Source organism: Bombina bombina, chromosome 2 (assembly GCF_027579735.1).
Source record: "Bombina bombina isolate aBomBom1 chromosome 2, aBomBom1.pri, whole genome shotgun sequence".
NCBI lineage: Eukaryota > Metazoa > Chordata > Amphibia > Anura > Bombinatoridae > Bombina > Bombina bombina.
In genome coordinates, this window is record NC_069500.1 from 933577020 (window position 1) to 933592192 (window position 15173).

The window sequence follows — 15173 nt, forward strand, 5'->3', positions numbered from 1 at the left end:
GGAAGTTAGCAGTGCTATACAAATAAATCATAATAATAATAATATTTAGCTTGCAGAAGTAGAGAGCCATGTAAAAAGGGATGCTTTGTCGCTTTAGGACAGGACAAGCCTAGTTTATGTGGTTAAAAAATATAAAAATTATATAGCCAACAATATGTATCAGTGCTTAAAGGGCCATAAAAAACAAAATGAAAGCATCATGATTCAGATAAAGCATGCAATAAAAAAAAAATTCCAATATACTTCCATTATCAAAATGTGCACATTTTTTATATGCACACTTTCTGAGGCTCCAGCTCATAATGAGCATGTGCAAAAGTGTACAGTATATGTGTATATGCATTTTGTGATTGGCTGATGGCTGTCACATGATACAAGGGGAGGGTACATTTGATTAACTTTGAAATATAACAGAAAATATTCTACTTCCCATTTTACATTCAAAGTAAGTAATGCTGCATTGTGTATTTGTCAATTATTCAATTCTATTCTATAGACAGGGCATTTAAGAAAGGGGCCAATACTGAATTTGATTCAATTCCATATCCCAAAATTCTTTCACTGCTGTCACTGTCTCATTAATTACTTTCAGTTTTGCAAACATGACCTAGCTACCTTTTATGGCCTGAAATCCAGTTCAAATTGTTTTCTTTAGGAATAAACTATAAATCAAAAATGACTTGCTCAGTGAGCAGGGATTAGATTTTGTACAAGAGCCGAACATAACTAGGAAGCCCCAGCACTATACACTGCTGCAAGGAATATGCTGTGTATTTTGTATTGTGCTTGCTATTCCCTATTAAATAGATGGGGGGAAAATGTTTCTAATGAATACATTTATTGAAAGATCAATGAGTACATAATTTCTTAGAAGCATTGAAAAATCTATGGCTCATATTTATGATGTTGATCTTTTAATAAGGCATCTGCCACAAAATAATATGAAATCTTTAGTCTGAAGAATGTTTTATAAATAAAGTATTAGCTTATAAAAGTGAAATGAGCAGGGAAGAGAGAATGAGAGTACAATCAGGTTTATTGATCTACGTGTTTCTCTCATATAAGGGTTTAAACATTTATTGTGACAAGTTTTTAAGTGTTGCTCACACATGTACAGTAAAAACAAAAGCCAAAATGCATTTTGTGAACATGCAGTTATTATTTTTTTACTTTACCAGATCGTTATTACTTTTAAATCCAATTTTTAAAAATTAAAATCAAATTTTTAGAACAGATTTGCAAGTAATTTTATAAATACTTGCAAATCTGTTCTAAAAATTTTATTTTAATTTTTTAAATAATTTAAATATATACATTTATTTTTGAGATCTTATAATAAAAATGTGAAGGTAAATGATACAATTCTTTTAATAATTAGATTTCATCAGAGCTTCAAAATATATATATATATGAATACAGTTGACCAGGCAAGAATGATGTGCTACTGAATTAATTTAAGAGTGAATGCACATTTGAGTGCCCTGGTACAGCCTTTGTACAGTGTTCACCTCAGACAATTGGTATTAAATATGAAAAGCCATTTTGATCTCATTTGGCTCAATATTAATATGGATGAATGAACAAAACAGTACAATTACAATAGGGTACAGTGTATTTACAGTAACTTGACCTGCAACATGTGGAGGCAGCCATTAATTCAGATCACAATGGCTGGACAGAGGCCAGTAGTATTCTCGTGAATATACAACTACAGGAATAGATGACAATAGCTATTTGAGAATGAATGCATGCCTGCATTGTTTTTATTAAATACTGACTTGTTTGTGTGTAAGAGTTTCAAACAAATTAGCAAACCATGAACATTATAATTTATATAGTTAAAGGTTTGTGCTGCCCCAGAACCTTGCAGGTGTGCTGCCCTATTTTTGGTTTAATGTCTGCTTTTTCCTTTAATTTGTTTTTAAAATGTCAGAATTGAAAAATGGTACTTTCAGAACAGCATTATGTCTACACTGCCTTGTTGCCAACTGAAATATTGTACAGTGGAAAGGAAAACAAAGCACAAATTATTAACCCCTTGGATTCAAGAGAGGGTTACAACACCATACAATGCAACCTTCTTTGACATTTATGGGGTAAACCTACCTGATCCCTAACCCTCTCCTACACCAGCCCAAACTAACTCTCCCCTCACCCTACCCTAATCCTAGGCTTTCCCAAAGCTAAGTTAAATCATACTGTAAACATTTCCCTGCCTTAACCCTAATTACACTGTTAGTCCATACCTGCTTTACCACTACCCTAACTTTAATCCTAAACAAAAACTAATTTCTGACAAAGCATGGGTTATTTCATGTAAAACACATAAAAGCTTTTCTTGGTTTTCAGGTGTAATATTATCTACCCCTGTATTTTCTACAGCTGCTCTAATTTTTTAATGGTGCTGATTGTGATAAGTTAACCCTAGCCTTACTCTAACCCTAAACCACTCTAATCATACTCCCCCGAGCCCTAACCCTATCCTTAACCAGCCCTAATCATACTCCCTCCAGCCTTTACCCATTCCCTACCCCCCGTAATCATACTCCCCCTAGCCCTAACACTATTCTTACCCCACCCTACACTGTCAGAAAAAGGGAACGGTTGGGGTCCATTTGTGAACACTTAGGGTACAACTGCTGTGGTTGTACCCACAATGGATCATAATTACACCTTAAGGAACTAATATGTACCATTTAGCGGTAAATAAGGTACAAATATGATTCCAACTGTCAAAGGGTCCATGTCTGTACCATTTAATCCCCCAAAAAGGTACAATCACTTGTGTGACTAAAAGGTTGAGGGGGATGGGTGGTTCAAGGCTGCCAAACCCTAAATGAATGCAACATACATGTTGTACAGCAAAATAATTATGTTCAATTGTTGTTGGTAATATGCAAGAAGTGGGCAAAGCAAAAATATATATATAACCCATATATTCAATGATACTGTGTTGCTGGTTCTAAATAGCAAACAAGCACTTAACATTTTAATGTTTATATTTAGAGCATCAAGATGTTAACTCTTAAACATAAAGCAAATGTATTAACTAAAAGTACAAAGAAAAAAAATGTTTTAAACAAGAGCTGTTTAAGAACCAGTTTAAAAAATAAAAAAAAATTGTAACCGTTCCCCAGTCACATACATGGACATTGTGTGTAACACGCCATAGCGCCATCTGTTGGTTGAAAGTTCCTTGACATGTGTAACACAGCTCCATCTATTGGTAGAAGGTTCATCACCAAAATCTGTACTGGGTAAATATACTCATTTGCATATATTTGGCATAGAGTGACAATTTAATGTATGGTTGTGAGTTTTATCATTTATCCCTCCCCCAAATCCCCCTTCTTTTTGTTAGTTATATTTTATTATTCTGTTATTTTCTATATGTTTTCTATATATTTATGTTTTATGTGGCATGTCACCCTAAATTAAATGGGGTATTTTTAGAGTCTAGTACAGAGTGATTTAAAACACATTGAGTAGCTCTTTTTTTTTTTTTTTTTTTTTTTAGCAACTGGTTGTTTAGCCTGGCTCAATCAGGTGGTTCTGTAGCAGTCTTTGGAATTGCTACATGGCTACAGTGTGGCTATTGTAATATCTCCTGAAAAAGTACAAATGAATGCATATTATGGTATATAAACATTTTAATGGATCAACATTTATAATATGCTGTGTTGAGTACAAATTTGCCATCATAAGGTATAAAGGGCTTGTCACAGGGGCAGTACCCTTAAAAGGCCATATTTGCACCATTTTTAAAGGGTACAATATGGTATCATAGGACTGAGGTCCAATCTAGTCACCAAAGGTACATATTTGCCTTTGAAAGGTACAATCTGCAAGGGTACCAATTTGTACCCATTTTAAATGGTACAGCAGGTGTACCTTTGAGGGTACTGCCCCAGTGACAAACTGCACATTTTTTTCTGACAGTGTAATCATACCCCACCCTAGCCCTAAGCTTATCCTTCCACTATCCTAATTATACTACCCCTAGCCCTAACCCTATCCTTTCCCCATCCTAATCATATTCTACCTCTAGCCTAACCCTATCCTCTCTTCACCCTAATCAAACTCCACCCCAGTGCTAACCCTATAATCTACCTCTAGCACTATCCTTACCCCATCCTAATCATACACCACCCTAGCCCTGTCTTCACAACATCCTAATCATATGCCACCCCCAGCCCTAACCCTATCCTTACACCACAATAATCATACCTCCCCAGCCCTAACCATATCTTTACCCCGCCCTAATCATACGCCACTCCCAGCCCTAATCATATCCTTACACCACAATAATCATGCGCCACTCCCAGCCCTAACAATATCTTTACCCCACCCTAATCATACGCCACTCCCAGTCCTAACCCTATTCTTACTCCACAATAATCATGCACCCCTCCCAGCCCTAACCCTATATTTACCCCACCCTAATAATAAGCCACCCCTAACACCATCCTCACACCATCCTAATCCTACACCACCCCCAGCCCTAACCCTATCCTTACCCCACCATAATCCTACCTCACCCGAGCCCTAACCCTATCCTTACCCCACATTAATCATATGCCCCCTCAGCCCTAAACCTATCCTTACCCCATCCTAATCATACACGACCCCCAGCCTTAACCCTATCTTTACCCCATCCTAATTGTACACGACCCCCAGCCTTAAAGGACCATTATATACAAAATTTTTCTTTGCATAAATGTTTTGTAGATGATCTATTTATAAAGCCCATAAAGTTTGTTTTTTTTAAAAAATTATAATTTTGCTCATTTTTAAATAACATTGCTCTGATTTTCAGACTCCTAACCAAGCCCTTAAGTTTTATTTGAATACCGTCAGCTACCTTCTCCAGCTTGCTCCTGTTTGTGTAAAGGGTCTTTTCATATACAAAAGAAGGGGGAGGGGGGAGTGTCTTATTTCCCACTTGCAGTGGGCTTTCCAACTGCCTTTTCAACAGAGCTGAACTGGAAGCTTCTAAGTAAGTTTTTTAACCGTTTTATACTGGATTTTTATATCAGTATCTGTGCATTTTATTCTTTATAGCAGTGTCTATTACATGCAGTTATATGAAAATGAGTGTATACTGTCCCTTTAACCCTATCTTTACCCCATCCTAATTGTACACAACCCCCTAACACACCATCCTAATTATAAACCACCCCCAACCCTATTCTCACCCCACCTAAGAATTAAAACTATCACCATCACCCTAATCTAAGATCAATCCCAACTTTTACATCAGAATTTCATGATGCTAACATATTGGCATATTGGTATATTTCTTCCAATAATATTAAAGGGACACTGAACCCAAATGTTTTCTTGTGTGATTCAGATAGAGCATGCAATTTTAAGCAACTTTCTAATTTACTCCTATTATCAAATTTTATTTATTCTCTTTGTATCTTTATTTGAAATGCAAGAATGTAAGATTAGATGCCGGCCTATTTTTGGTGAACAACCTGGGTTGTTCTTGCTGATTGGTGGATAAATTCATCCACCAATGAACAAGTGCTTTCCAGGGTCCTGAACCAAACAAATAGCATAGATGCCTTCTTTTTCAAATAAAGATAGCAACAAAACTAAGAAAAATTGATAATAGGAGTAAATTAGAAGCTTGCTTAAAATTGCATGCTCTATCTGAATCACTAAAGAAAAAATTTGGGTTCAGTGTCCCTTTAACAGTTCTTTCACTTATTTCATCCTGTAATCCATTTTCCATGTTGTCTTCTTATCCCTCACTTATTCTTCTTTCTTCACTATAGTCTGTACTACCTGTCTCTGGGTCTCTATGTGTTCTTCTCACCCACCCTTGAGCTTCTTCTACATAAGTTTCCTCTTCATTTTCCACATTACTGTTCTTTTGTGATGACTTCCTGGAATTTCTTATAATCTGCTTCCACATACTGTACATTATACAATAATATAGACCCAGTCTGTGAAGGTCACCACAGGTAGGGAGCCAGTCAGCACATGACAAATTCTGCAATATATAGGCTGATCAGGCTGACTCATTTTTTTTAAATTTCAATATATTAAAACTGAATACACTTTACAGTTAATATTTATTTTCATGTATAACAATATAGAGTGTCTATATGAAAACAAATGTAAATCCAGTTCAAAAAGATTTCTTGAGTTAAAGGGACTTGATAGTCAAAATTATACTTTCATGATTCACATAGAGCATACAATTTTAAGACGCTTTTAAATGACCTTTCATTACCAAATTTACTTTGTTCCCTTGGTATCCTTTGTTGAAAAGCATATGTACATGTACACAGCAGCAGCAACCAAATAGCAAGCGTTATCCAGGATGCTGAGCCAAAAATGGTTCATTCTTGCTTTTTCAAATAAAGATACCAAGAAAACAAAGAAAAATTGATAATAGGAGTAAATTAGAAAGTTGCTTAAAATAACTGCATACTCTACCCAAATCATGAAAGAAAAAAATGTGAATTTATTATCCCTTTATATACGGTAGAATTGCATAATCAACAAGTTCATAATAAAAAGGCAATACAATAGCACTTGGTCTGACTTTTAAATAAGCAGTAGATTTTTTTCTGACAAATTTCATAACTTCCTTCCAGTTGCTCGCCCCCTGTATCATGTGACAGTCATCAGCCAATCACAGACTCATATATATGAACTCTTGCACATGCTCAGTAGGAACCTGTGCCTCAAAGTCTGCATGAAAAAAAACAACTATGCGCAAGTTAATAGAAGTGAATTGGAAAGTCTGTTAAAACTGCATGCTGTATCTGAATCATGAAAGTGTAATTTCTACTTATCTAGTGCTGCGATTCAACATTATTATTATTTTTTGTTTATATCACAAAACATCATACAATTTTTTATTAAAATGCTTTTCCTACAGTAATAAAAATAACTTCTATAGACCCTCTAAAAAAAAATAAAAAAAATATGTCACCAAACTATTTTTTCTTTTCATTTTTTTAGGTACTTAAATGAACCCTTAAAGAATAAGCAAATAAATACAACTTTCATCTTGTTTCAATAACGCGTAAGTACACATGTTCTTAAAGGCTGCTTTACCTTCATCACAGAAGTCTAATTTCATATAATGGAAGCATAGCAATTTGTAGACAGAATAGGGAAAGTACACGAGAAATAAACAGGATTTAATAACATTAAAATGTCAGTGTCAAAAGTACAACTGATAAGTGCTGAGCATAATTATATATATATATATATATATATATATATATATATATATATAATGCATTGCTCTGGGGCTGACTTTGACTATCGGCTAGATTACGAGTTGTGTGTTAGGCTTAAAAAGCAGCTTTGGCCGGGCCCAACGCTGCTTTTTAACGCCTGCTGGTATTACGAGTCTTGCAGGTACAGGCTCACCGCTCACTTTTTTGGCCAGACTTGGAAATACCGCAAATCCACTTACGTCAATTGCGTATCTTATTTTTTCAATGGGACTTGCATAGCGCCCGTATTACGAGTCTGACAAAAAGTGAGCGGTACACCCTCTCCTGTCAAGACAGGTACCGCAATCTAAAGTCAGTAGTTAAGAATTTTTACACTACAACGCCGTAGCATAAAACTCTTAACTAAAGTGCTAAAAAGTACACAAACACCCATAAACTACCTATTAACCCCTAAACCGAAGCCCTCCCACATCGCAAACACTAAAATAAAATTTTTAACCCCTAATCTGCTGAACCGGACATCGCCGCCACTATAATAAATGTATTAACCCCTAAGCCGCCGCACTCCCACCTCGCAAAAAAAGTTACATTTATTAACCTCTAATCTGCCATTCCTAACATCGCCACCACCTACCTACATTTATTAACCCCTAATCTGCTGCCCCCAACGTCGCCGCCACTACATTAAAGCTATTAACCCCAAATCTAAGTCTAACCCTAACCCTAACACCCCTAACTTAAATATAATTTAAATTAAACAAAATAAATTTAACATAATTAAATAAAATAATCCTATTTAAAACTAAATACTTACCTATAAAATAAACCCTAAGCTAGCTACAATATAACTAATAGTTACATTGTAGCTATCTTAGGGTTTATTTTTATTTTACAGGCAAGTTTGTATTTATTTTAACTAGGTAGAATAGTTATTAAATAGTTAACTATTTAATAACTACCTAGTTAAAATAAAGACAAATTTACCTGTAAAATAAAACCTAACCTAAGTTATAATTACACCTAACACTACACTATAATTAAATAAATTCCCTAAATTAAATACAATTAAATACAATTAAATAAAATTATCTAAAGTACAAAAAAAAACAAACACTAAATTACAGAAAATAATAAACAAATTACAAGATTTTTAAACTAATTACACCTAATCTAATCCCCCTAATAAAATAAAAAAGCCCCCCCAAAATAAAAAAAAGCCCTACCCTACACTAAATTACAAATAGCCCTTAAAAGGGCCTTTTGCGGGGCATTGCCCCAAAGTAATCAGCTCTTTTACCTGTAAAAAAAATGACAAATCCCCCCAACATTAAAACCCACCACCCACACAACCAACCCTACTCTAAAACCCACCCAATACCCCCTTATAAAAACCTAACACTAAACCCTTGAAGATCACCTTACCGGGAGACGTCTTCACCCAACCGGGCCGAAGTCCTCAACGAAGCCGGGAGAAGTCTTCATCCAAGCCGGGCGAAGTGGTCCTCCAGACAGGCAGAAGTCTTCATCCAGATGGCATCTTCTATCTTCATCCATCCGGCGCGGAGCGGGTCCATCTTCAAGACATCCAGCGCGGAGCATCCTCTTCCATCAAAGTCTTCTTACTGAATAACGGTTCCTTTAAGTGACGTCATCCAAGATGGCGTCCCTTCAATTCCGATTGGCTGATAGAATTCTATCAGCCTATCGGAATTAAGGTTAAAAAAATTCTATTGGCTGATGCAATCAGCCAATAGGATTGAACTTCAATCCTATTGGCTGATCCAATCAGCCAATAGGATTGAGCTGGCATTCTATTGGCTGTTCCAATCAGCCAATAGAATGCCAGCTCAATCCTATTGTGATTTTTTCTACCTTAATTCCGAGTGGCATGATCCGTGGCTGGGGACCGGAGCAGAAGCTGATCAAGCGGACACCCGGTAGGCCAAGGGAAGTAGGGTTGTAGAGGGGGGCTCAAAACCCCCAAGTTCCTGAGGAAGCTCCCTTCTGGTAATTACCCCAACTCGGGCCCTCCCTAGGAGGGCCACTTGAGCGTCAGGGGGTAAGGTTCAGCTGGTATTCGGGGAGGCGTGCCCGGCCGGTAGTTCCAGGAATCTGGCCAGCCAGAAAGGGGTTAGGCGGTCAGAGATCAGCTCTTCCGTGAGGGTGTATAGATCACAAAACAAGCAAAACCAAGAATCTGGGAGATCGCGAGTGCCATGAAAATGCCAAATCTGAGGTAAAGGGGAGTGAGCTGAGTAGAAGGGGGGTGGGGGTAGCCCTGACAGCCTGGTATCCGTGACAAGAGCAGGTTAGTAACCATGGTTACTGATCAGCTGATTATTTCACCTGTGCTCTAGTTCAGTTATAATGAAAACCTGGTCTGTTGGGGGTACTTTAGGACCGATGTTAAAGGGACAGTCAAGTCCAAAAAAACTTTCATGTTTCAAATAGGGCATGTAATTTTAAACAACTTTCCAATTTACTTTTATCACCAATTTTGCTTTGTTGTCTTGGTATTCTTAGTTGAAAGCTTAACCTAGGAGGTTCATATGCTAATTTCTTAGACCTTAAAGGCCGCCTCTAATCTAAATGCATTTTGATAGTTTTTCACCACTAGAGGGCATTAGTTCACGTGTTTCAGATAGATAACATTGAGCTCATGCACGTGAATTTACCATGGAGACAGCTCTGATTGGCTAAAAATGCAAGTCTGTCAAAAGAACTGAAATAAGGGGGTAGTCTGCTAAGGCTTAGATACAAGGTAATTACAGAGGTAAAACATGTATAATTATAACTGTGTGTGTACAATTCTGGTGTTCACTGTCCCTTTTAGAAACACTGATCAAAATGTCTTTGGGCTGGTGAGATTCTATAAAAATGATCACAAGTACTTCTATTTCCCTGGTGGAATTCTCTAAAGCCTTTTTACTATGAAAACAGGGATCTCGCTAAGGGGCGCATACTGTATTATAGTATGGGCAGGAGATGAATATATTGCAAAAGGGCACAGTGAAAAATCGTACAAAATGAGAAATGTAACAATTCACACAAAAATATGCAGGAAAAGTGTATTGTTAAGGTGCATCAAAAATTATAACAAAATTGTTCATTACAAATCATATTTTATAAAAAATGTCAAATTTGTATGTAAAATGCAAAGGAATAAATCATAATTAATGTATAGTAAACATCAAAAATGTTATTGTTTAAAAAGATAGATAATCCCTTTATTTACCATTCCCCAGTTTTGCATAACCCACACTGTTATAGAAATATACTTTTTACCTCTGTAATTACCTTGTATCTAAGCTTCTGCAGACTGCCTCCTTATCTCAGATCTTTTGACAGACTTGCATTTCAGGCAATTAGTGCTGACTCTTAAATAACTCCATATGCATGAGCACAATGTTATTTATATGAAACCCATGAACTAACACCCTGTAGCTGTGAAAAACTGTCAAATGCATTCTTATAAGAGGCGGCCTTCAAAGGCTTAGAAATTAGCATATGAGCCTACCTCCTGATCATCAGGATATAAGTTATAAGATGGCAGTACCTGTTACTTTATAGAAACTCTGATCAATAGGAAAGCCTTTTACAGAGTAATTTCCAGGAAAATGGAAAATAAATAATGAAAGTATATTCTGACTTTTTGTAAGATATATATATATATATATACTGTGTGTATATATATATATATATATATATATATATATATATATATATATATATATACTATTTATATTACAATCTCAAAGTGTTTGATATCCATTTAAAGGTAATAAGATCAGTTCCACTTCCCTCTAAGTAGGATTTTTTTTTGTTCCTTTGTCCTGCTATCAACATCTCACTTTAATCCAGCAATCCAATTAAAAAATATAAACATATGATCATTTAATTTCTTCTTACAAAATACTTTTTTTGTTTCCAAGAAACTCTTACAACTAGCTTTGCTTGAAGACCATATAAGGTAAATGCACTTGCAGCCAAACACATCACAAAGGCAAATGAAACAGTATATTAATAAGCTCTGGGCTGCACAAAGCATTTTTTGGTAAGTGTTGTGCTGATGCCTGTGGCCCATATAAACTTATACTGAAATAAAGATTGTGCTATAATTTCTAAATTACCATTTTTTCCATATTTTTTAAAGGGGCAATAACCTATAGCAAGACATTTCTGTTGTGTTGCTGTAAAACAAAATACCAGCCATGTCTTAACATTTTTAAAACAAGTTATCATACTTTTTACTGCAATTATTTTTGAAAAGCTAAACTCCGCCCACCATAAGCCTTATTCAGAGAAGCCAATCTGGGTTTAGTCCACAGACAACAAAGCTAGCAACGTTAGTATACAATATATTGTTTTGCAGTGGTTACCTGATCAAGTCAATTAGGGACAGATCTGTAGCAGGATTGGCCTTGAGAAGTCCGCTGGGTGCATTTTGATTTCTGAGCTAAATTACATGAAAAGGGGCCATAATAAATAATGGAAATGTTTTGAAAAGTTGTTAATGTATGACTAAAGATTTTATTTAAAAATGTCAATGTGTTTAGTGTCCCTTTAAACTGTGTATTTGTAATGGGTAAACTATTACCACAAGCAAGCAATATAATGTATTTTATTATTGCACTAATGTAGCCCTAACTATATTGTAAATTCTACTCCTTTAGAATAGCTTGTTATTTGATTTATCACATTATTTATATATAAGCACCACCATTGCTGTTTGATCCTTGTAGTTGATGGTAGCACTTAAAGGGAGCACTTTGAGATTGTAATATAAAATGTTTAATTATGCTTAGTACAAACATTACATTATAATGTTGTTATTTATTTGTTATTTATTTTGCCCCTCTGTGCTGTAATTTAATAACAACAATTGTAGGTTTTCCAATTCTGAGAATTGGAAGTGCACAGTGCAGACTTCACAGCCTATTCCTGGCACATGTATGTCCCTAACATTAATAAGATATCTTATAGCAAAACAATGCAATGATACAGGCTAGCCTTATCTTCTCCAGTCTAGACTGGCTCCTCTACATAAGGCAAATAGTGGGGGGAGGTTGCCCCTTGCAAAAACACTTGCAGCAAATAGGGATAGATTGTACCTCTTAAATTCTGAGTAACGCACTGCCCTTCCCCAAACAAGTGTTTGAATGTGTTCATTTAAGATTCATGTCATCTTTAGCAATAATATTATTTAGATAACTTGAAATGGAGGTGGCTCTGATTCAATTTTAGGAGACTTTTCAATTTACTTCAATTATCAAATTCACTTTGTTCTTTTGGCATCCTTTGTTGAAAAGCTAGCTCCCAGTAGAGAATTGCTGCTCTAGAGCAGATTGTAGGGGTAACATTAATCTCTATATACAATCAACAATGCAATAATGTAATCCTGCAGCATTTTCTTTTTTGCACATTTATGTCCTTTAAATATGAAACCTAAAAATGTTCTTTTGTGATTGAGACAGAGCATGACATTTTTAAAAAGTTTCTAATTTGTTTCTACTATATAATTTGCTTAGTTCCCATGATAGTCTTTGTTGAAGAGATACCTAGCAGGTGTCAGGAGCACTACATGAAAGGAAATCGTGCTGCCATCTAGTGCTCTTGCAAATGTATAACATTATCAAAACTGTTGCCATATAGTGCTCCAAAAATGCTCCAGCTCCTAAGCTTACATCCCTGCTTTTCAACAAAAAATACCAAGAGAAGGAAGAAAATTTGATGATAGACGTATTTTAGAGTTGTTTAAAATTGCATGCTCTATTGGGGTTAATATCCCATTAAATAAAAATTACAGAATAACAATGTGACAAACATTACTTGATTTCAGATGTGTTACAGCATATTTGTGTAATGCTTGCTCTTTACTCAAAATACTACAGTGTTAAAGGGACAGTCAAGTAAAAAAAAAAAAAAAACTCATGATTTAAATAGGGCATGTCATTTTAAACAACTTTCCAATTTACTTTTATTACCAATTTTGCTTTGTTCTCTTGGTATTCTTAGTTGAAAGCTAAACCTAGGAGGTTCATATGCCAATTTCTTAGACCTTGAAGGCCGCCTCTAATCTGAAAGCATTTTGACAGTTTTTCACCACTAGAGGGCGTTAGTTCATGTGTTTCATATAGATTACATTAAGCTCAGGCACGTGAAGCTCCTAGGAGTCAGCACTGATTGGCTAAAAATGCAAGTCTGTCAAAAGAACTGAAATAAGGGGGCAGTTTGCAGAGGCTTAGATACAATATTATTATAACAGTGTTGATTATGCAAAACTGGGGAATGGGTAATAAAGGGACTATCTGCCTTTTTAAACAACAAAAATTCTGGTGTTTATTGTCCCTTTAAATGGAGCCTCGTTACATATCAGGAAGATCAATGAAAGTGCTAGTTCTGCATTACCATAACTATATTAAAATGTATATATTATTATACATAAACGTTTATTTAGGCAATTAAAGATGGTCAGTATTACAAATATTACACAATTATTATGCTTTGTTCTGTACACGCGCCAGATGATTGATACAATTTGAACAACTGCTTAGCTGAACGACTCCCTGCTCTGATAGCAAACACTTTGAGGCACAGTAAGTGTTAACATATAATCGAGCTGAAAGCTACAGCATTTCAATGAATAATTTCAATACATACTCTGAGCCGAAGCAAAGTCTAATTCCAAGTTTTCTATTCCGACGACAGGATAGGAGGCACTTTCTATATTAAGCCTTGAGGGGAAATTCACAAGAAAGTTGACTCTCATTTTACCTTCCATGTTCTGCAGTGGGTAGTTAATCATTCCTCAGGCATTCCACTCTCCGTTGAGAACTTTCCTTCACATAGTCCTTTCTTATAGATAAAAATTGTGCCATGGATAAAATTCAGTCTTCCTATGGGGATGAGAGCAGTGACTGCAGACAAACTTTCCAAATCCCTAACGAACTGGTGTTTATATGACTGGGCCTGACAGACATACTTTGCCGGAGAAAGTCACACCCACATGGTCCCTTACAATAACAAAGCATAACAATGTGCAGACTACACTGTCTAATGGGTACTGCTATTTTGTACTTTCACATCATCTATTTTTTTAGGAGCAGTAAACAACATATATATTTTTCTACATGACTATTCTCTGGGAATTTTAGAACAATATCCTTCTGAGAACAAATGCAAATTAAAAACAGCAGTTTGCTTTGTATGCTAAACTATTTCTAGAACAGATTTTGCAAACAGACAAATATAAATAATTTACATGAATGCGCCAAATGTTCATGTTAAAATAAAATGTAGGTTTCTTTAAGGTTAAAGAAAATAAGAAAAAAAAAAATCAAACAAATTAGAAACCGCATGATGTTGTAGGTTTAAGTGAAAAAATAAGTCTGTTTATTTCTAAGATTAAAAGGTTTCCTAATTGCATAACATCTAGAGTGAAAGAATGAATAGGCTTCTTCTGTTACCATGGTAACATGCTAAATCAGCCTATCGAAAATCTACTTCTCATCTGCATTAACACAAACTTAATTAATGGGAACAAGAGAAGGTTATAAAGAAGACATTATGAAATAATTATTTATTAACATTTGGATGACTCACAGAGTTATATAGATGGGGATTCTATTGATCAAAGCTAATTGAAAAGAAGGCTAAAACTAATAGTGCTAAACAAATAAACACATATAACAAGCAATAAAATACAGAATAAACTGACATGCACAGTACACAGGAATGTACTAGATTTTATAAGAGGTACTAAAAGGAAGTCCAGTAGTTAAAATGCCAATTTTAATCATCTCTTTTTTTATTCAAATCCTATTTTCCCAAATTTTTTTTAAGAAATGTTTTCCCTGTTTCCAAGAACTGTTTTTCCACCCTTTGTGTTTAATATTCTCTTCCTCTATTATTTGAGTAGGCAGTGGGCATAACAAATAAATACATAATCAAAGCACAGCAGGGCCTGCT

At 35.3% G+C, this 15173-nt stretch overlaps 1 protein-coding gene across 11 annotated transcripts in view; it reads right to left on the minus strand.

Annotated features, from left to right (window-relative positions):
* The window catches only part of ARHGAP24 (Rho GTPase activating protein 24), a 1035233-nt gene that overhangs the window by 224364 nt on the left and 795696 nt on the right, over positions 1-15173 (minus strand). Inside the window, exon 1 of one of the 11 annotated variants that reach the window (XM_053703385.1) lies at positions 13980-14141. The exons of 9 other annotated variants lie outside the window; for them this stretch is intronic. In XM_053703385.1, the coding sequence (XP_053559360.1) occupies positions 13980-14010 (31 nt within the window). In that variant the 5' untranslated portion in view covers positions 14011-14141. Of the gene's footprint in view, positions 1-13865; positions 14142-15173 lie in introns of those variants that run through there. One more of the 11 variants, XM_053703382.1, reaches the window with a different exon arrangement.